The 19,735-nt window shown below is 46.6% G+C and overlaps 7 protein-coding genes across 7 annotated transcripts; 3 read left to right on the top strand and 4 right to left on the bottom strand.

Annotated features, from left to right (window-relative positions):
• Positions 1-2,777: 2,777 nt before the first annotated feature.
• Positions 2,778-8,125, bottom strand: LOC131212461 (protein RRP5 homolog). Its single transcript, XM_058206329.1, has 4 exons — positions 7,989-8,125; positions 5,642-7,914; positions 3,285-5,563; positions 2,778-3,207 (listed from the first exon to the last, which is right to left on the bottom strand). The coding sequence occupies exons 1-4, from the start codon at positions 8,079-8,081 to the stop codon at positions 2,846-2,848; spliced, it is 5,007 nt and encodes a 1,668-aa protein (XP_058062312.1). The 5' UTR covers positions 8,082-8,125; the 3' UTR covers positions 2,778-2,845.
• Positions 8,126-8,630: 505 nt separating this feature from the next.
• LOC131208735 (uncharacterized) lies at positions 8,631-12,151 on the top strand. The gene is made up of 3 exons (XM_058201572.1): positions 8,631-8,768; positions 8,839-9,596; positions 9,681-12,151. Exons 1-3 carry the CDS (start codon positions 8,753-8,755, stop codon positions 10,560-10,562), a joined length of 1,656 nt encoding a protein of 551 aa, XP_058057555.1. The 5' UTR covers positions 8,631-8,752; the 3' UTR covers positions 10,563-12,151.
• Positions 12,152-12,466: 315 nt separating this feature from the next.
• LOC131211608 (large ribosomal subunit protein uL10) lies at positions 12,467-14,273 on the top strand. Its single transcript, XM_058205161.1, has 3 exons — positions 12,467-12,518; positions 12,754-12,847; positions 13,115-14,273. Exons 2-3 carry the CDS (start codon positions 12,794-12,796, stop codon positions 14,009-14,011), a joined length of 951 nt encoding a protein of 316 aa, XP_058061144.1. The 5' UTR covers positions 12,467-12,518; positions 12,754-12,793; the 3' UTR covers positions 14,012-14,273.
• A 104-nt stretch (positions 14,274-14,377) lies between these two features.
• On the bottom strand, positions 14,378-15,681 carry LOC131211046 (leucine-rich repeat protein 1). The gene has a single exon (XM_058204387.1). The coding sequence runs from the start codon at positions 15,659-15,661 to the stop codon at positions 14,378-14,380; it is 1,284 nt and encodes a 427-aa protein (XP_058060370.1). The 5' UTR covers positions 15,662-15,681.
• Positions 15,682-15,831: 150 nt separating this feature from the next.
• On the top strand, positions 15,832-16,861 carry LOC131209194 (protein ARV1). Its single transcript, XM_058202199.1, has 3 exons — positions 15,832-16,064; positions 16,119-16,238; positions 16,314-16,861. Exons 1-3 carry the CDS (start codon positions 15,918-15,920, stop codon positions 16,830-16,832), a joined length of 786 nt encoding a protein of 261 aa, XP_058058182.1. The 5' UTR covers positions 15,832-15,917; the 3' UTR covers positions 16,833-16,861.
• On the bottom strand, positions 16,667-18,392 carry LOC131209193 (probable proline--tRNA ligase, mitochondrial). Its single transcript, XM_058202197.1, has 3 exons — positions 18,265-18,392; positions 17,935-18,198; positions 16,667-17,868 (listed from the first exon to the last, which is right to left on the bottom strand). The coding sequence occupies exons 1-3, from the start codon at positions 18,355-18,357 to the stop codon at positions 16,855-16,857; spliced, it is 1,371 nt and encodes a 456-aa protein (XP_058058180.1). The 5' UTR covers positions 18,358-18,392; the 3' UTR covers positions 16,667-16,854.
• Positions 18,393-18,719: 327 nt separating this feature from the next.
• Positions 18,720-19,573, bottom strand: LOC131209467 (V-type proton ATPase subunit e 2-like). Its single transcript, XM_058202544.1, has 3 exons — positions 19,345-19,573; positions 19,228-19,275; positions 18,720-19,157 (listed from the first exon to the last, which is right to left on the bottom strand). Exons 1-3 carry the CDS (start codon positions 19,440-19,442, stop codon positions 19,016-19,018), a joined length of 288 nt encoding a protein of 95 aa, XP_058058527.1. The 5' UTR covers positions 19,443-19,573; the 3' UTR covers positions 18,720-19,015.
• Positions 19,574-19,735: the final 162 nt, after the last annotated feature.

The following is a 19,735-nucleotide window of genomic DNA, read 5'->3' as shown; positions in this document are numbered from 1 at the left end:
ACAAAGAATGACCATTTTACGCAATACTACACACAGAATGTAAGCAGCATTATTCGCATTGCAGTGTTCCATGTTGGCACTGTGTTTAAGTGAGATAAAGGGTATGTGCCAGGGGCTAGAAACGAATGGAGTTCAACGTAAATAACTTTGTTGCCACACGATCATAAAGCTACGGTAGGCACAGATAGCGTGAGTATATAAACTCATCATGCAAATACACAGTTGCGCTGTTGCGTGTGAGTGGGTGCCCGATCAAGCAGCGGATTCTGCATTCTTAGCTTCTCGTCATCTACGAGTAACGATCACGTGGTGTTTGCGCACATCAATGCGCGCATGTTGCATGCGTAGTTTGCACGATGTCGGCTCTCGCCTGTTACTTTCTGTTGATGATGTTCAATCAAACCTTGACTGATGGAAAAGTGTTGTCGATCGCGCAGCAAATATTTCGAGACAGATTGTGTCGAACAATTTGATTTCATCGCGGAACCACTATCAGAACACGGACGTTAATTATATCGATTTGTTGGTTTTACTAATTTACGATAACTACGTTATCCCAGCGCTTCCGACCCCGGTTCACCCATGGAGCTACGGGTCTGTTTTCTTAATACTCTCGAGTTTGCTTATGCTAATACCTCACTTGTTTCTTCCACTTGCGCCAACGTTATCGATCTTCTTTTGTTAGCTTGTTCGTACATGAATAATACTGTATTTTAGTTATATTGATATTGGATGTATCTACACCACTACTCACATCGAGCCTGGTGAAGTAAATTTATTTGCTTAGGAAATTTTCAGAATGTAAGGAGGTGGAAAATGAAAGAATTTGAGAAGAATGCCCGAAATTTTCTAGTTCAAGCCGTTGTACTCAGTACACTGAGTAGTACATAAATTAACATTTTTACCACGAAAGTTTACTGTGCATCAGTTTGTATAACTCTAAGAAGTAAGCCGATGGCCGATAGCCGATCGCAGTACGAACCGAGAGGAAAAACTGGCCACGGAAATACTCCAAACAAACAATGCCTCTGCCCTTCGGTTGATCAGTTCGACGGCGATTCTCTCGTAAGCTATTTTCGCATTTGTTGCTTCTCCTGCCGACGGTCTACTCAGCTGACTGACATCGTGTCCTTTTTGCACCACTTTCTTGGCACACTTGGCAACGAAAAACGGCAGTAACACTCACCAACACCACTGAAACCGGGATGCTATTGAATTGGGCCCTCCAAGGGTTTTCGCAATACGTACGCAACCGGATGTATGTCCTTGACGAAGGATAACCAGCAGTTTCTTTGGTTGCTTGTTGTCACGAGTGATTACACAAACGATTCGAGCGATTGTAGAAACGGGACCTTCTTTCTTTTCCCTGATTTTACACCAACGTCATACAATAACATTGCTAGACCCGAACCGTGATACAGGACTGTAAAAATCGATAATCCTGCCAATGGAAGGCAACTTACATCCTTCTGTGTCGTTGTGGCAGAGCAGAAGTAAATTGTTTTTTTATGCTGTAACCTTTTGAATGATTATTACATAAGTCACTAGCTCTGATGAGGATTAGTAAAAACGCTGGCGTCGTGCACAGGAGATGTACTTTTTCCTCTGCGTGGTACTCCTTCACTAAACTTACATTTCTACAGGTTCTCCTTCTGACTATTTTCACGAGACTTTCACCCATTACCGACTGCACCACTCGTTCGCTCGGCCATAACTGAATAGAAATGTTTTTTTCTTTGCCGATGGTTACTTTGCTCCCTCCACACAGTCCGGTTGTTATCGGTCCAAAAAACTGCTCGCACTACTACACTAGGCTGTTCTTTCGGTTTTTGGAAACGTTTGGAAGAACTTTTTTATGGATCGGAAAACTGGGCAGAGCCGCAACAGCGATTCGCTCAGCACCGGTACCTTTGCTTTAATATAAACTGTTTATTTTCAAGCGGAACGGTCTCGCGTGAAACGAATCTCGGCACTGCGTTGTATTATCATCTTGTTGATAAATATGTAGTAGCTGCTTGCCGTAGTGCAAGCGATGCCATCGTGTAATCGTTTCTGAAGTTCCCGAGTCGGAGCTACAACAGTCGACCGCACACTCCCATTCCGCACACGCGCCGGGCCAATCAACGACCTTTACTAGTGCTGTTGTGCTTTACAACTGCTGCGCGGGGATAATTCTTGCAAAATGTGCTCGCTGTACAATACTGGCCGTTTCTAGGACGCCGAAAAGAGTACGCGATAAGCAGGGAAAGAGATCGAATGTTTAGAAACGTTCGTTTTCCTCTCTCTTTATCACTTTGCTGACCCGCGAATGTTCTCAGCGCGCGCTCCCAACGGGTTCTCGATGTTTGGCACGCTCTTTTGGTACCGTTGTAGGCAAAACCGCGGTGAGAATATAAATGTGCGTATTTTGTGTACATTTTTCCTTCATCATCAAGCAGCCACGCACTCCCATCGTGGCCGTTTCTATATATATGCTGGGTATGTAAATTGGCGAGTAACGCGCATAGCAAACTTAGTAGCACATTTCATTTGGTCCGGTTACAGCCGTATGGTGGGTCTTCTTTACGAGACACAAGTTGGTTTTACCCGGTTTGTACACTACGCTGATTTATTATCTGTTCAAATGCAGACAACACTAGAAACCGGAACACGTGGTATCCCCCACGTGTTACAGTACAAACATTTACATAACTATTTCTCAGCTTAATAATACCGAATTGCTTAAAGAGTATACGAGTGTTGATCGACGTAAGTATTATTCTATTTATTAGGCCAAATCGGCTGTTAATAAAAATATGAAAAACCAGAAAAAGCAAAAACAAAAACCTTATGTTGTGTGGAACAACTATTTCTTGCCTTTGTCACTCGTTGTGACGCCCGCATTGTTGAGTTGCGCCTGTACGTAGTCCGCCGCTATCTGCTTCACGCGCCGCACACTGTCCCGGTTGCCGTGCTTCTGCTCGAAGTTTACGAACTTGGTGTATAACGTTTTCATGTTCTTCATTGGCAATCGCTGAACGATGGCACGCTCCAAAATCTGACGAGCATTGTCGACCAGGCCGTCCTTGACCAACATGTCGACGTACTGGGACCAAATGTCCGTTCGCTTCGGGTACGAGGTGAGTATCTGCTCGAACAACAGATGAGCCTCATCGCGGTTTCCGTAACGGTTGTGCAGAAAGGCGAACTTGACGATCAGTGGAATATCTAGGAATATTGAAACAGTGGAATTGAATCTAAAAGTCGATTTCGAAGACGCTTTCGAGCGGAATATGATTACTCACGATCCCTGCAGGGAAGCGATTTCGTGGCTTGGCTTAGCAACGGTTTGACTTTGTTGCCCTGATCAATCCGATACCATGCATCAGCGACCAGGGACCACATTTCGGGTTGTTTGCGAAACTTTTTCAGCAGCAGCTCTAATAGTTCGCGTACCTCGCTCACCTTCTGGCAATCGATCAAAATGTCCAGCACCCTCGAGTACACCTTGAACGCGTCGTTGTACTGGATCGCTTCCTGAAGCACCTCCTTGAAGCTTTCCACCGTCTCGTAGCGTATCTCGAGATTGAGCAGAGCGATCCACACGTTCAGCAGTTCAGCTTCCTCGCGAAAGTTGATCGCCTTCAATGCTTTCCGCGCGACGGCCCGTGCCTTGTCCAGCTCGGCCGACTCCATGTGATGCACCATGTACCGAATCCAGATCATGCTGTTGTTCGGCTGCGCTAACACCAACCGATCGAACTGATCCGGTGTGTGCGGATCGAGGGACGGATTGGCCAGCTCTTCTTCGATTTTTCTCAAGCGTTCTTCCTCTTGTTTCATTACCTCGAACCGTTCCTTGGCCGAAAGACGCTTACTAGTTTTCACCTTTCGCGCTTCCTCCTCCTCATCGCTACCCTCACCGGAGCTCGAATCTGCCACAGTGCGCTTGTAGATAGGTGTCGAATCCCAAAAGTTTGTCGTTCCCGGAAGGGTTCCGCTGTCCTTGGTGCGGGGCCCACCATCGTTACCGTGTTTCCGTTTGGTGGCTGTTTTCGGCCCCGTTGATTTTGTCAAATTCTTAGGCCCATCAAGCTGACTGAAGAGAAAATCATCGGTCCCATCTAGCTGAGGGATTAGTAAATTGGCGGAAGTACCAGAGGTTTTCTTTTTCTTTTTCGTTTTCAATATTTTGGCATCGGTTGCATCGGCGATGGTAGGTTTTAGCTTAGCGCCACCTGCAGCCGCGTCCTTTGAAAACGGCGCCTTTTTCTTTTTTTCCACTTTGCCGGGAGGTTTGTTTAATAGGCCTTCTGGTTTCTTGCGTTTTATGACCTTCTGATGGTCGTTTAGATCGATTGCTTGTGGCTCGTTTAATTGAAACATTTTCTTTTTCTTGCTTACCTTCGTCGCTAATTTTAAACCATCTCCGACGGCCGTGGTATCGCCGCCAAGCAAGGTTTGGCCTGTTTTCGGCATTTTCTGTTTGCTGCTCATCCTTGGTGCGTTTGGTGAGCTATCTGTATCCTTTTCCATTTGTTTGCTTCGTACGTTTCCAATTTTCTTACATTTCGTATCGTTTTCGTGAAAACCTGTTTCAACTTTTCCGTTTTTCTGCTGCTGCTTCTTAACGCTAACGTATGCATCGTACAGATGAGTGAGTTTCTTTGTTATCATCTCTCCCGCTTCATCTTTTGGTTCTGACTCATCATCATCATCATCATTTTTCTCTTCCTCATAGACGTAGTCTTCATCATCGTCATCGTCTACACTATCTCGATACAAGTCGTCTGATTCGTCGCCATCAGTCTCATCGAGGTCTGATGAATCCGATTTATCCGCAAGATCGTCATCCAACAGTGGTTCATCGAACGTTTCCGGCAGTTCTTGGGCATGCCTGATGGTACCCTTCGAACGAAGATTGATGCTATCCTTATAATCGCCAATGTTGCTGTCTACTTGCTGCGATTCTTTCACAAATTTTTGTCGCTGCATTGTACTCCGATGCGATTCCGTGTTCTCTGCTGATCGATCGATTACGTCTAGGCTATTGTACAGTACACAACTACGCCTTAGTACCGCGAATATCATATGGCCCAACGTTTGTAGTTGAAACACGGCTATCAACGGTCTGTCTATACTGTACCACAGATGATCATTGTAATGATGCCTCACCGGCACAATAATCAGCGGGCCACTGCCGTTAGAACGACAGCAAATGCTGACGTATTCATTTTCGAATAGTTTGACGCAGGGAGTTCTGCTGCCGGCAATAAATTTCGGTTGCCTGGTGTTTGATGTATCAATCCACTGAAGAAGGAAGGAATCTACACACACATGCACCAGTTGCCGCTCCACATCCACCCATATTACGAGGCCATCGAGTGTTTCACCCTTACTGTAGGTGCAGTTCTGTGATGCGAACGGTTTCACGGCAATACCTTTCGTGCCGGTTTTGGTTGATAACTTTTTATCGCACGAACGCACCTCCACCATAAGTATATTGTCGGCCACGCTGTCTACGGTGCAAATCACCTTTTGACCCACGGAGTAGTTTGCAAACGATTGTCCAGCTTGCTTGTACCTAAAACAATTAACAACATATTAACTCAACTTTTTGCTAATGCATGATAGACAAAACAAAGCCAGTTGATTCTCTTACCGGTCAATTAAACATGCTAGATCCTTCATGTAAGCAGAAGTGTACTCATAGACATGTTCGATACCACGCGGACAGACCGCATTGCGGTGTGTATTAGCGCGCAACTTGTACGTAACGGCATTCTTGCCTTTAGGGTTGAAGGTAACTTTCGCATAAATAATCTCCCCTTCTGGAATATCCTCTGGCTTTTTTTCCGGTTCGCACACCATCAGACGGATCGGTTCACAGTAATCGTTCAATAGCAGGCTCGCGTACGGTTCACCATTTCGCGAAAAGTAGCTGGCGCGCAGTACGGCTCCTTGCGGTACGCGTGCCATCCGCATCGGATTGTGGTGATAGTACTCGACGTCACGCACACTGTAGGTGTTCTGGTGAAGTTTGACCACTGACAATTGTTGCCCTTCCTTGAGCAAGCTCAGGTACAGTGGATTGTGGGAAGAAAAGTCGGAAAAGCAGTACAACGGAATGGTTCCGGTCACATCTTCCGAATCTAGCTTTATGTCCACTCCGGACGGAAAGACACCAACCACGGTCGCGTTTGCTAATGGTGATGCGCGAGTAATACTCTCACCCGGTAGGGAAAGAACCAAGGACTTTGCAGAGGCATTGGTCTCGTGAACGGTGAACAGTTCCACACTTCCTGGTCGCAGTGTGTATAGCTTCGCGGTATCCTGGTCTACTTCTCGCATTTTTTTCGGTAACATTCCCATGATGTTGTTGAAAAATTTGACCAAAAAGTATGTTTTAGCTTCCTTTACCACCACACCGTGAAACTGTTGACCCACAGTGATTTGCTCCCAGGAGGACAAAATTTGCGCAGTTTTCTTCACCAACTCTGGTCGGTTCGTGAAGCGCACGTACGGTCGATCGTTTTCAAATTCGACGGCTCGGACAGTTATTAGCTTTCTTTCCTTAAAGTGCTGCGTACGGTCGAACCAATCGCGCAACACCGATCCACGAACCGATCCCATCTCGACGAGGAATCCTTCCGATTGCTGTGCCTGCCTAACTCGCACGCTATACACTTTCCCAATCTGAACATCGCCCAGACTGAGTTCGTCACCAGCGTGATCGAGCGTATCGCTCGTGACGTACGTTCGATCGAACGCATCGTAACGCAAAATACGCAGAGTGTGAACTGATCCGACATGATATTTAGCCATCACAATGGTTTCATCGTAATTACCGTCAATTCCTTTCATGATCACATTTTTCGGCAGGAGCGCCTTATAGTCGCGGTCGAACTGCAACCAAACGCCGCTTTTGGTGACTTTTACTACGTGCGCATTTTGAATTGTGGCGCCCGGCCCAAACACGGCATGTTCCGCTTCAGTTCGATTGTTGGCATACTTGGCCAACGAAACGAACACGTGCCGTGTAACCGGCATCACGTACAGCACTGTTGCTTGCAATTCCTGGAATAAAGTGTAACTGTCCGCTTTACTGTTGGTGTGGGTCAGCATATTTTCATTCGCAAACGCTGCCACTGTTTCGTCGAAAAGTGTCCCACGTAGGCCATGCTGCACTACCGACCCAACAGTGAACGGTACCACACAGCCCGGCACGATCGCGTCTAGGTTGGCCATGGCAACGTTCAGCACACGATTGTCCTTCTTGCGGAATGCTTTAACGATGATCGTTGCCGCTAGTCCGGCTTGCTGCGTTACTTTTTCGATGGTACAAAACAGATTCCGACCAATGTCGGATGGATTTTTGCGCAGACCATCCTTCGGCAGAAAGGCCCGCACATTGCGTATTCCCGTTTCCATCGTGTAACCATGATCTTCTTCTACAGCGATCGTTGCGATCAATACCAACCCGGGCACGAGCTGGTTCGCCGTAAAGGTGCTGTGCAGATCGCTTGGATTTAACGACAGTTTCAGACGTGCTTGGTTGCACTCCTTCTCGATCACCTTCACGTAAACCAAATCATTCTCGGTATACAGATCTTCGAGCGTAGGACAATTGGCCATAGATTTCTGTTCGATCATCGCTTCGAGCCGTTTCGTATACGCATCGGATATCGCCGAAATCGGTACCGTTCCCAACAGACGTCCCGGAAGGGACATTTCCAGGTGCATTTTGAAAATGCGTCGTACACTACCGAGCACCAGCATGCCCGGTTGGACCGTTGCGATGCTAAGATTCGAGGCAGTACAGGCTAGTTCCTGTTTCTCTCGTTCTTCCGCTTTCGCTTCCAACAGTGCTCTGCGGCGTTCCTTAGGTCGAGGTTTGTGAACTTTTATTTCCTCTTCGGTAGAAGCACCGTAGTTCTGGTGGCATTAAAAGAAACAAGAGCTATTTCAGCGGGTCCTAGAACGGCTCCACGAATGAACTTAATACTTACAACGTTAGGCTTGAACTTTTTTCTCGGTGCGACTCCATTGTCTTCGATTTCGGTATTTTTCCCTCGTGGAAAAGCCGGCTCTACGTACACCATTTCCGCGGCTTATTCCTATAGAAGTTTGTCTGCAACAAAAATCTGGCCTCTACTTCATAAGCGAATGCTCGCGACCGCATGGATCTGTGATGACAAATTTCAATGTGCTCAACGTCAAGAGCAGTGTTGCCAGCAAGTGCTTTGCGAAAGTACGATTCGAAATTTTCGAACTCTTTCGATGATCGTTTCTTTTTCACAATTTACCATCACCAAACACCAGAGAGCTTCATAGCCAAAAGTAATTCAGTACTGGCCGGTTTTATCAGTTTTTTCGAATAGTTCACACTCACTTTATACATGGTTTCCGTGCGTAAGCGATCCGCCGGGTTAGCGTGCGGATTCGGCATTAATCAACTGTCAAAAAACATGTTGCAGCAACAACAAAAGCATGTGCGCAGTGCGGTCTTTCCGCTCTTCCTCGTTCGATCCTGCTGCTAACTGTAATCTATGCTGCGCTTTGTCTCCGCATCGTGTTCTGTGTGTCCGTGTTGCTTTCTTTAACATTCATCTTTTCAATCTTTCCACTGCCTAAACAGTTATCTAGTCTGACCAAAATCGTTAAGGGTTTCTTTCTACGTTTCCTGTTCTTTTATTCGAAACGATCGCGTGACGTGCACTCGTGTTTTCTTTGTGGCATAGTTTTAAGGACGCAGCAAGGCAGCAAAGCGACCATGGGCGACGAAGATGGTAAGCCTATTTACTAGAACGTTGCTAGTGCACTGGATAACATATCTTTGGTTTGGTCACCCTCTGGAAGATTGTCCACCACTCTGCGAGGCAATGGACGGTACCGATTCGAACGGTGAAGACGACGAGTGGGAAGTAGCCGAGGAGCAGAACGAACCGGTGAAGTGTTTGTTCTGTGAAACCATCTCACCCACGATGACGGTGGCCATACGGCACGTGAAACAGCAGCATGATTTCGATTTGGCCGGCATTAGGAGAAAGTTTCACCTCGATGAGTACTCATACATTAAGATGATCAACTATATACGGCGGGAGCAGCCCAGTCCAGAGCAGTTTAAATCGGCCGCAGGGAGCACCGTTCCATGGGCGGACGATAAATACTTGAAACCGGTGGCCAACGAAACTTGGTTGATGTTCGATCTGGATGAGCTAGATGAAATAATGCTGAGCAATGGCGCTGGTAATGGGTCATCGACGGGAGAGAAGGAGAATGGGAACGATATCGGTGAAACCATGACACTCACGACGGACCAGTACCGAAAAATGCACGGAATCATTAACGATCTAACGGCACAGCTTCGTGAGAAGGAAAATCTGTTGCAGCACGCTGCCAGCAGTATTGAGAAGATGAAGGAAAGCTTTCGAAACGTGATGGCCGAACAGCAGCAACCGGCTTCCCAAGCGGACGCATGCTCGGCCGGGGCTGATAAAAAGCTGCAACAAATTAAAAACAAACTCCAGCACTGTGTGAGCAGTGTTTCGGTGGACGACGATCAGAGCTACTTCAACACGTACTCACACTTCGGCATTCATCATGATATGCTGAGCGTAATATAACTCCACTTTAAGACATTGTTATTACACCTTTTTACCGCTTTTTCCTTACCTAATTTCTGTTCTAAATTTCCGCAGGATGAGGTGCGAACTTCGAGCTACCGAGATGCGATCCTGCGAAATGCAGATATTATTAAAGACAAAACCGTGCTGGATTTGGGTTGTGGAACCGCCATTCTTTCAATGTTTGCATCGAAGGCGGGTGCGAAAGAAGTGATCTCGGTCGATCAATCGGACATCATCTACATGGCAATGGATATCGTGCGCAAAAACAAAATTGACAACATCCGATTCGTGAAGGGGCGCCTCGAAGACACCGAGCTACCGGTCGAGAAGGTCGACATCATCGTGTCGGAGTGGATGGGCTACTTTTTGCTGTTCGAAGGTATGATGGACAGTGTGATTTACGCTCGCAAACAGTGTCTGCGTGAAGGCGGTTTGATTCTGCCTAATCGCTGCAACATCAGCATCGCCGGGTACGGTGACCTAGAACGGCACAACGAGTTTATCGGCTTTTGGAAGAATGTGTACGGGTTCGATATGTCGTGCATGAAGAAGGAAGTGCTCCGCGAGGCGATGGTCGAAGTGTGCAAACCCGAACACATTATTACCAATGCGAACATTATCGCAAACTTCGATCTAATGGAGGTGGACGTAGACTGTCCGAATTTTAGCTACGATTTCGAGTTGACCGTCAAACGGGATGCGGAACTCACGGCATTGATCGGTTATTTCGACACGTTTTTCGAGCTACCGGAACACGTAGAGTTTTCCACCTCGCCCTACACAAGACCCACCCACTGGAAGCAGACCATTTTCTATCTTGAGGAACCGGTGCCGGTGAAAGAGGGACAATCAATTGGCGGCAAGTTTGTGTGCCGCCGCGATCCGAAGGATGTGCGTTCGTTGTTTATCAATATTGAGTTTTTGAACATGGTTCTCAAATATACACTCAACTAGCAGATAGGAATATTGATCTTGATTAGTTAAAGCAGTGGACCCTGCAGTACTATGTGGATAATCGACGATACATGAAAGCTTTAACTTTTCGAAAATATACATCAATTATCAACTGCTCGTTCGCACGTATATCAACTTCTAAGGTCCCAAAGCCAGGAGAAAAACAAAGTGACATCGCGAGCTTCTAAATCAATTTTTGGGAGCAGGGAACGCTAGCAATAGAGAGTAGAAAATACAGATTTCATCCGTAAAGGCCAATACACGATGGTTGTGAAGTCAAACAACGGAAAACTACAGTTAAATAGTGAGGCAACTATTTTCTGTTTCTCTTTACGAAGCGATCCCGATACAACGGAAATACTTACTTTCTCAAAACGCTCATTCACGCACAGCTCACTCAGTTGCCGCGAAAGCAAAGAAATGGCAATCCTACAACTGGCGCTAAACAACCAACCCCGATTAATCCAACGACAATCTACTTACTAGCTTAGATTAACCGGCTATTTGATGGCCGCTGACCATACAAAGGAAACCCACAGGAATAACGACCATAAAACTTTTTTCTCTACCGAAAGCACTTTAAAACAACATGAAAACTCGCCAGTCGGTGAAAAAGGATACGCACGAGAGAAATGAAATCGCACGAAATGCCACGGGTATTCAGAAAAGGTCGTCGGTAATTGAAAGCTTTAATTTTCACAATTTATAGTGGAAAAAGAATATAAATCATTCTCTGTGAACGCGAATGCAAATATACTTAATGGACATTGAACTATATACATAACCAAGGCAAACAGGTATCCCTGAGTATAATATGCGAAATTATCGATACTACTTTTCAGAACTACAGCTAGTGGCAACTGGAAGTCAGTAATAAGCTTAATTCTGAAATATTGTAGAGCGCTTTGTTTGCGATAACCGAACGAAGCAAATCGAAACGGGGTGGGGCAAGAATTCAGTAAAGAGTAATGCTCTAACTTATTTGCACAAACAAGTGTTGCTTTAGTGAACCATGGTTGAAAGACATTCTAGCTATGTTCGTACTGATTCTGTCGACAATGAACAATAAATTAGCATTTCGATTATTTGAATTTCTCCAAACATTCTAGAACTAGCTGCTGAGTCGCCATCAGCAGACTTGAAAAGACAGTTAAGGAAATAGTTAGGATTAGTGGATTAGCGGATTGTTCTTGATCGCTTTTTGCGAAGTTGTTACTCGTTGCATATTCCAAAAGTAAGCGTCTACTAACAAGCTTAATGATTTAGTGACAAAAACGCCAACGACGCGTACAGCATGTAAGGTGGTATTGTTTCCAATTTTGCAAAAACAAATGGGCTGAAATTAACAAGACACAATGCCAGAAACAATATTTTTATACGTACTGGATCGGCACAATTGTTGAAAAGCCGTTCGAAACAATAATATAAAAAATCGTTTCACCGCTGTAGAAAACCCTAGTTACAGATATCTAATGGTTCGGCCGCTTAATGGATTGTTCGGCCAAAATAGCAAATATTCGCAATCGTTAAAATGCAATCTAAATGTAAATATGTGAAACGCTTCTGCTTCAGCTTCTGAAACTATTCCGGAGCCATTTTGTAGAGGAGTTAGCAAATGTGGATAAATTTTTGAAATAAATTCGCTTGCAATTCAAACGAACTTTTGTTCTTTAATAATGGACACTGTTTCATTTGAAATATGACTACATTTACGGGAAAGGTTGAAACATTTAATCAGTGAAAATTATTTATCGTCGGTATTTTGTCGACCAGCGTTCTTCCCATTTGGTAGGTGATAACTTTTTCACCGGGAACGTGTGCCCGGTGAGAATTGTATTCATTTATTGTAGAACATTTATTTGGTTGGCCCGTACGGCCCTCGCATCGTGGTGGGAGAGCTGTCAACTCGTTCATTACGTCCGCATACGCAAACGAGTCCACATAGCTACCGCTTTGGTAAGTTATTTATTGTGTTAAACTTATTCTAAACTATCCGTAGTAATTGTGGGCGTTAGTATGCGGTTTTTGCTCGCAGCTCCTCAAACTTTTAAGCAGCCAACGATTACGAACTGCAATAAAATTAACGTAAAAGAAAGCCCTCAAAAGTGCACTGTTTCCACGTGTTCCAAACAAAATGGTGCTCTCTGAGCCCATTACTTACGGACTGCTTCTCTTTTCTTTCCCATTTTAGTTCTTAAATTTCTTTACGAAGTCCCTATTATCACATTACGATGGGTAGGGAGGACAAAGCAACCTGGAAATCCAACTATTTCCTGAAAGTCGTGGTAAGTACCAATCGAACCATCCGTTCAGTCCTTCACTTTCACAGGCTTAGGTTTCGGTTTTTATGATGATTTTCGTATACGTAAGATGCGCACGGTCAGTTTCCTTGCTTGAATAAAGCTGAACCCAGGAAACGCCGTGCGAAAAATGCTTCCTCTACACCCGTCTGAAGCGGCTCGCGAAGCCACAGAGCACCACATAACCTCACTTGTTGGTTCTGTCCGGATGACATACTAATTGCGCTGTATTTTCTATCCACTTTTTCGCAGCAACTGCTCGATGAATACCCGAAGTGTTTCATCGTCGGCGCTGACAATGTCGGCTCTCGACAGATGCAAACCATTCGCATGTCCCTTCGCGGTACGGCCATTGTGCTGATGGGTAAAAACACCATGATGCGCAAGGCCATCCGTGGGCACCTGGAGAACAACCAAAGCCTGGAGAAGCTACTGGGCCACATCAAGGGCAACGTTGGCTTCGTGTTCACCAAGGGCGATTTGGCAGATGTCCGCGATAAGCTGACTGAGAGCAAGGTGCGAGCTCCCGCTCGTGCCGGTGCCATTGCTCCGCTGGAGGTCGTCATCCCAGCCCAGAACACCGGTCTCGGTCCGGAGAAGACCTCTTTCTTCCAGGCTCTGTCGATCCCGACCAAGATTTCGAAGGGTACGATTGAAATCATCAACGACGTGCCTATCCTGAAACCGGGCGATAAAGTGGGCGCTTCGGAAGCCACGCTTCTGAACATGCTGAACATTTCGCCGTTCTCGTACGGGCTGCAGATCCAGCAGGTGTTCGATTCGGGTTCTATCTTCTCGCCGGAGATTCTCGATATCAAGCCGGAGGATTTGCGCGCCAAGTTCCAGGCTGGAGTCGCCAATCTGGCTGCCGTTTCGCTGTCGATCGGCTATCCGACGCTGGCTTCGGTACCACACAGCTTGGCCAACGGTTTCCGCAACCTGTTGGCTATCGCTGCCGTCACCGAGGTTGAGTTCAAGGAAGCCGAAACGGTCAAGGAGTTCATCAAGGACCCGAGCAAGTTCGCCGCTGTCAGTGCCTCATCCGCTCCGGCTGCTGCCGCGTCTGCCGCTCCGGCTGCCAAGGCAGAGGAGAAGAAGGAAGAGTCCGAGTCGGAGGACGAGGATATGGGCTTCGGGCTGTTCGATTAAGCTTGGTCGGCCCTGTGTCGCTAGGTTGTTCTCCTACGGTTTCCTAGCTAATATCTATTTTGGCACGGACATACCCACGGTCGCATATACTCGCCAAGGCTGGGGACGGCCCGATGGCGACATGCGACTTTATAGCTTCGTACGTACCAAAATACGTATTTTATTGTGAAACCATGGTCTGAGAAACGCAAAATAAAAGTCTGTTAAAGCCATGCTGAACCTCAACAGGAAGCTTGGAACCAAAAACTGTTTGCTGTATTACGGTTGAATGAAGAAACATGACTAATGGAGAAATACGCGAATCATTGAACTTTCGTGTAAAAAGATTTATAAAAATAATTTATTTAAAACAATTTAAATCGAACACTAGACTTTTCGCGAACATTTTTGACTACAGAAAACACAATCGGCGAACAACTGTTGGTTGGCGTTCAGGATTATGTGCACACAGTTCAAAGTGACCACTTTCGCCCGCTCGTAAACTTTCGATTCAAAGCACGGTTGCCCACAGCCACAGAGCGGTGTGCGGTGCAGTGTTTCCAGCACGGTAAACGGCACCTTTCCCGGCAACCAGTACGGGATTTTCCGGTTAATGGCAACTCGTGCCGCCAGTTCGAATAGGCTCGAGGGTTGAGAGTGAGCCGTTGCGGTTAGTTCTTCCATCCTCAAGTCCTGCACGGTAGCTTCGTTCTCGAACAACTGGTTGGATGACAGATCCAGCTTTTGAAGTCTCATCCGACGAAGTGTTTCGGGGATAGCCGTGATGCGATTGCTGACCAGCGAAATCTCACGGAGCTGGGTCATTTTCCACAGTGCGAAAGGAATTTTACTAATAAGATTATTGTTAGCCACCAGTGTCACGAGTGTGCGTGCGTAGATCACGTTGATCGGAAGAAAGGACAATTCGTTGCCGGAGATATTGAGCATTTGGAGCGTCGATTGAAGGTTTGGCTCCATAAGCCACTCCCAGGAGTCGGCAGTGTCCTGAAGCTTGTTGTTGGATAGATCCAGATCTGTTAGTCGCAGCTGACCAAACTTGCGTGGCAGCTGCTGTATGCAGTTGTTTGATAGATTAAGTGACCGCAGCTGAGGGAGCAACATTAATTGCGTATCGAGACGACACAATTTAATATCGGAGATTTGCAGTGACACGAGCAGCCGCGAGAAACCCTTCGTGGGGTAGTCTTTACGGTGTTTGATAACACACCGAGTTGCCAGAACGTTGGTCGATCCTAACATGGAAGCCTTTTTGTTATTCACCGTCAAACAGGATAACCGTACGGCCGAAGGTTGTGAAGATTGAGCCGCACCAAGGGTTTCCGACGGGCGATCGCCGGTGAAAACCAGTTTCAGCACCTTCAGGAAGGCGGTCAGCTGAATTTTATCGCTCTTGATTTGCACGTCGTGTTCAGGCACCAGGAACGAAATGGTTGCCTTCCCTTCGTCCAGAAACCGGGTGAATATTTTGTTGATATTTTGTAGAACGCCATACTTTGTGCCCGTCTTGTTGCTGGTCGTAATGAGCATGATCTTCGGTTCATCCGCTTTCCGCTCCGAGCCTTTGCCGATGGCCAGTATTGTTTTGAGGAACACGCGCTTCCCACCGCTCATCGCACGGTTAATGGTACAGGTTTCGCAAACCAATTTCATGCCGACTTTGTTGCATTCGCTTAAGAATGCTCCTACGAAACCGGTTACACGGTCGATGCAGAAACAGAAACTGGTCCTTTGAACCGTTTTTTCTAAACAGGGAAACGCGCGCCAAACGATTTGACGTTTGGCTCTCGAGTTTGTGCTATTCGTAAATAAACAACAGATTGTCAGCAATGAATTTGTTTGTCCTGGGAAAGGTTGCCGTCTTAGTCGAAAATTTAGTTTTGAAGCGTTGAAAAGGGGCCCGAAAACCATGAAACTGCCACGTCCTCTGCAAGGATACTTTGAGCTGCTGCGACATCAATCTGGAGAGCAAAAGTACGTGTGCATCAATTGCGGTCGGCCGGTTTCGGGACTGTACCGGCGAATCAGCTCAACGGTGCTGAAAATCATCGAATGTGTAAGTTCTCTCGTACGTCTGTGTTGAGTTGGCCCTAACCTATCCTAATTGTAGGAAAAATGCAACCATCCCGCGGACAAGTACATCGAGTTCGAGGTATTAATTATTCTGATCGACTTAATTCTGCTCTCCAAACCGGCGTACAGACATATACTGTACAATTCCGATTGTAAGGTCAGTATAGCGTCCGAAGGTAACTACTTAGTGGAACCAGTCACATAAATAAAGTGTGGACTGTTCTTCCCGTAGAATCTGTGGAAAATCGGATGCATCCTGATTCTGCTAGAGGCGTATTGTTTCTGGACCGACGCATTTCGTGGCATCACCAGCATCAGCTACCGATCGCACGTGAACGATCCTTTTCTGTCCGAGAAAGGTTTTTACCTCTCGACGGTACATTTTCTCACCGGCTTCCTGTTGCTCTATGCATTCATTTACCTGTTCAACGGACTGCTCCACCGCACCGTACCCCCGGTGGCCGGCGACGGTAAAAGCTATCCCCGAATGCTACTCCACGGTGTTATCCTGGCGAGCATAGGAAAGTTTCTATTCATTCCAATCATCATCTGGAGGGAGAACTCCAACGACACCTGTTTGGCTCTTCACATCGTGCTGGTGTTGCTGTACTTTGTTATTTCCCTCGTCCAGATACACTCGGTAATTAGTGACTGTTCGCGATCACGCTCCTGTGTGATCGTCCTGCTAGCGTTTATTGTAAAAGCGTATTTTCTTACGCGAGTCAGTGCGCTCCTGCAGGAACTAGTGTAATAAACCCAATCAATGGACTCTTCTAATTTTGCACCTGAACCTTTACGACATGATTCAGTGGCGAGCTTGTTTCCGGGTTTTTCGAGAAAATTGAACCAACCGCAGTTAAGATGTCACCAAGGGAGAGGTCAAGCTGCGTTCCATCGAGAAGATTGTGTAACTCAAACAACTCGCAGCCCTCCGGTGATGCTTTCGCTCCGACTACCACTATCACTGGGTAGCCCATTCTTCGTGCATCCAACAGACGTTTACCGATCGTCAGTTGATTGCGGTCATCGACGATAATCTCACCCCGGCAACCTGTGACCGTTTCCAGATTACCGTACAACCGATCGACCCACGGGTTGACTATCGCTTCCTCTTTACTGCCCGCCTTCGGAGTAACTATACAAACACGGTACGGTGCCAGTCCCAGTGGCCATCGTATTTCGCGCTCATTCGAAAGCACCTCGATCGAAGCCGCTATCAGGCGAGTCACACCGATGCCGTAGCATCCCATCTGCAGTGTGGACGGTTTCCCATTGGGCTGGAGACATGTCGCCGCTAACGGCTTCGTGTAACGATCGTCCAGAATGAAGGCATGTGCCACCTCTATCCCTCGTTGCCGCTCGAAAGGATCCCGTCCCGCGCAGGACTCACACTCGTTCCGGGAAAGCTCTGCGTTCGTGAGCGCTCCACATCGTTTGCACTGAAGCAGTTCATCCTCTCCGACCTCACTGGGAAAGTGGTATTCGTGGGACAGCGAGCCACCCATCGTTCCACAATCTCCGGCCACTTTCACGAACGGTACGCCAACTTCTGCCAGCAGCCGAACGTACGCTTCGTTCACTGATTCGTACGTTTGCCGGCACTTGGTTTGATCCACGTCGAATGTGTACAGATCTTTCATGAGAAACTCTTTCGAACGCATCAACCCAAAACGGGGTTTCATTTCGTCACGGAATTTCGTCGATATCTGGTACAGCCGTAACGGAAACTGACGATAGGAAACCGGGGCGATCGCTGCCATGAGTGCCGTTATTGATTCTTCGTGAGTCTGATGAGAAAATAGCATTGTGGCATTAGGATGATATCTAAAATTATACAAAATCAAAGCTCTTACCGGTCCTAAAATTTGTACTTTTCCATGTCGGTCTCTGGTCTGTAACAGTTCCGTCGGTGGCGCATCGCCATCCTTTCCTAGCCGTCCACTTTTTCGCCATAGTTCCGCGGACGTTAGCAACGGCAGTGTTAACCTTTGGGCATCCACCGTTCGCATGTGACGGTCAATTAGGTCAATCGCTTTCTGTACCGATCGCTGTAGCAGCGGCAGCAGATGAAAGGTTCCGTTTCCTGCTTGCCGAATCAGTCCTTGCTCAAGCATCAGCTGTGTTGTGGAAGGAAAACAGGATTCGTCAAGGTACTTCATAACGAATTTCTGCCATCTATTTACCCTCTGGCTTTTGGAAGTAGCTTCCTGGTGTTTGACGGTGGCATTTTTCGGCACAACCAAGGACGGTTGGAACAGTTTCGAAATTCTGTTCATTTTCTGGAGATCGCCAACCCGGGAGCAACTCGTTTCGCCGCACTTGCCAACCGGTGGCGGATGTAAACAAAACTTCACTCACGAGACGTTGAATCACATGTCAAAAAGGCAATTTTAACCACAGCGGAAAAAATGGGCAGAAAGGAAAGTTAATGTTGTTAGTAACTAGTTACAACGAAATAACGAAAACAATAAATATAACTATTTATATTTCTTTCATCCATCGGCAAAATGGACCGCACTAATCCTCGATTCCCTATAAACTCCGTTCTGTTGGGGCACGCAGGCTACTTTATTTTGTATAATACATCATTTAAGACCAACCATAACAATAGACAATTAAACAATACACTTCCGGTAAGTCGATTTGCGCAGTATTTTTAATGGTTCTGGGCGTAGAAATTGTAGAAGGGAAATAGAAACGGTGAATCTTATCTTCATGCCAACTTGACCTTCAGCACTATCATCTTGCGAAGACATTTAACCCATCATTTCGGAAGGATTAGGACAAATTTTCATTCTTAAGCGGTGGCACTAGAGGGGAAACTGCGCGACGTGATAAAAGATGAAAACAATGGACGATGCTGGCCGTAGTCTATAGTTGGGAATGTGGCCATCGTGTATGCTTGTATGCCTGAATTTGCACCACATGATCAACTTAGGTTTCAACGTGTTCGGGTTTGTACCCATCCATGTCCGGAAGTGGATTGCCCCATTCGCGTGCCATGATCAGAATCGTATTTTGGTGGAGTTTCGGGCCAATCAGTGGGTTCATCTGCGCCATGTAACAACACAGCCAGCTATAAGCAGGAAGATGAAGAAAGAACCGTCAGCGTAAAATACTACAGTGGCGGGTCACAATTTACTTACAACAACCAGCAAGTTACTGCCGTCAGTATCAGTACGCACTGGACAATCCTGCAGAACCATATTTACACGATTATTTGAGAAACGGCAGTGGGTCAGTAATACACCAAGGCTACATACCCGCGGTTGGGGCCTTTCGGTGCGACAATTGGCAGTACAATTCCGACAACACCGAAAATGGCAGAGAAAATAATGATTGGCAGCGCGGAAGCACCCATCGTTGAAGCGGGACTGCAATCAGGGGAGAATTTCGCACTTGAAACGCACTTTGAGCCACCCACAATCCGTTCGATCGATTTTCGTGCCTCAGGAACGGGAATCAAGTGAGCGTTGAGGAAAATATCACATGACAGACATGACGTTTGTAAGCGAAAACGAAGAGCAAAACAGTGACGTCACTTCTGATAAGTGTTTACTCCGGACTTGACAGTCCGACGATGTCGGAGTTCGATCGAGGAGGGGGATGTCTCCAAGTTTGCCACCTGGGCGCATTGTTTACATTCCTGTTCGC

The sequence above is a fragment of the Anopheles bellator genome, chromosome 2 (assembly GCF_943735745.2).
Source record: "Anopheles bellator chromosome 2, idAnoBellAS_SP24_06.2, whole genome shotgun sequence".
NCBI lineage: Eukaryota > Metazoa > Arthropoda > Insecta > Diptera > Culicidae > Anopheles > Anopheles bellator.
Note: the sequence above shows the minus strand (reverse complement) of the source record. Positions and strands in the feature narration are given on the sequence as shown.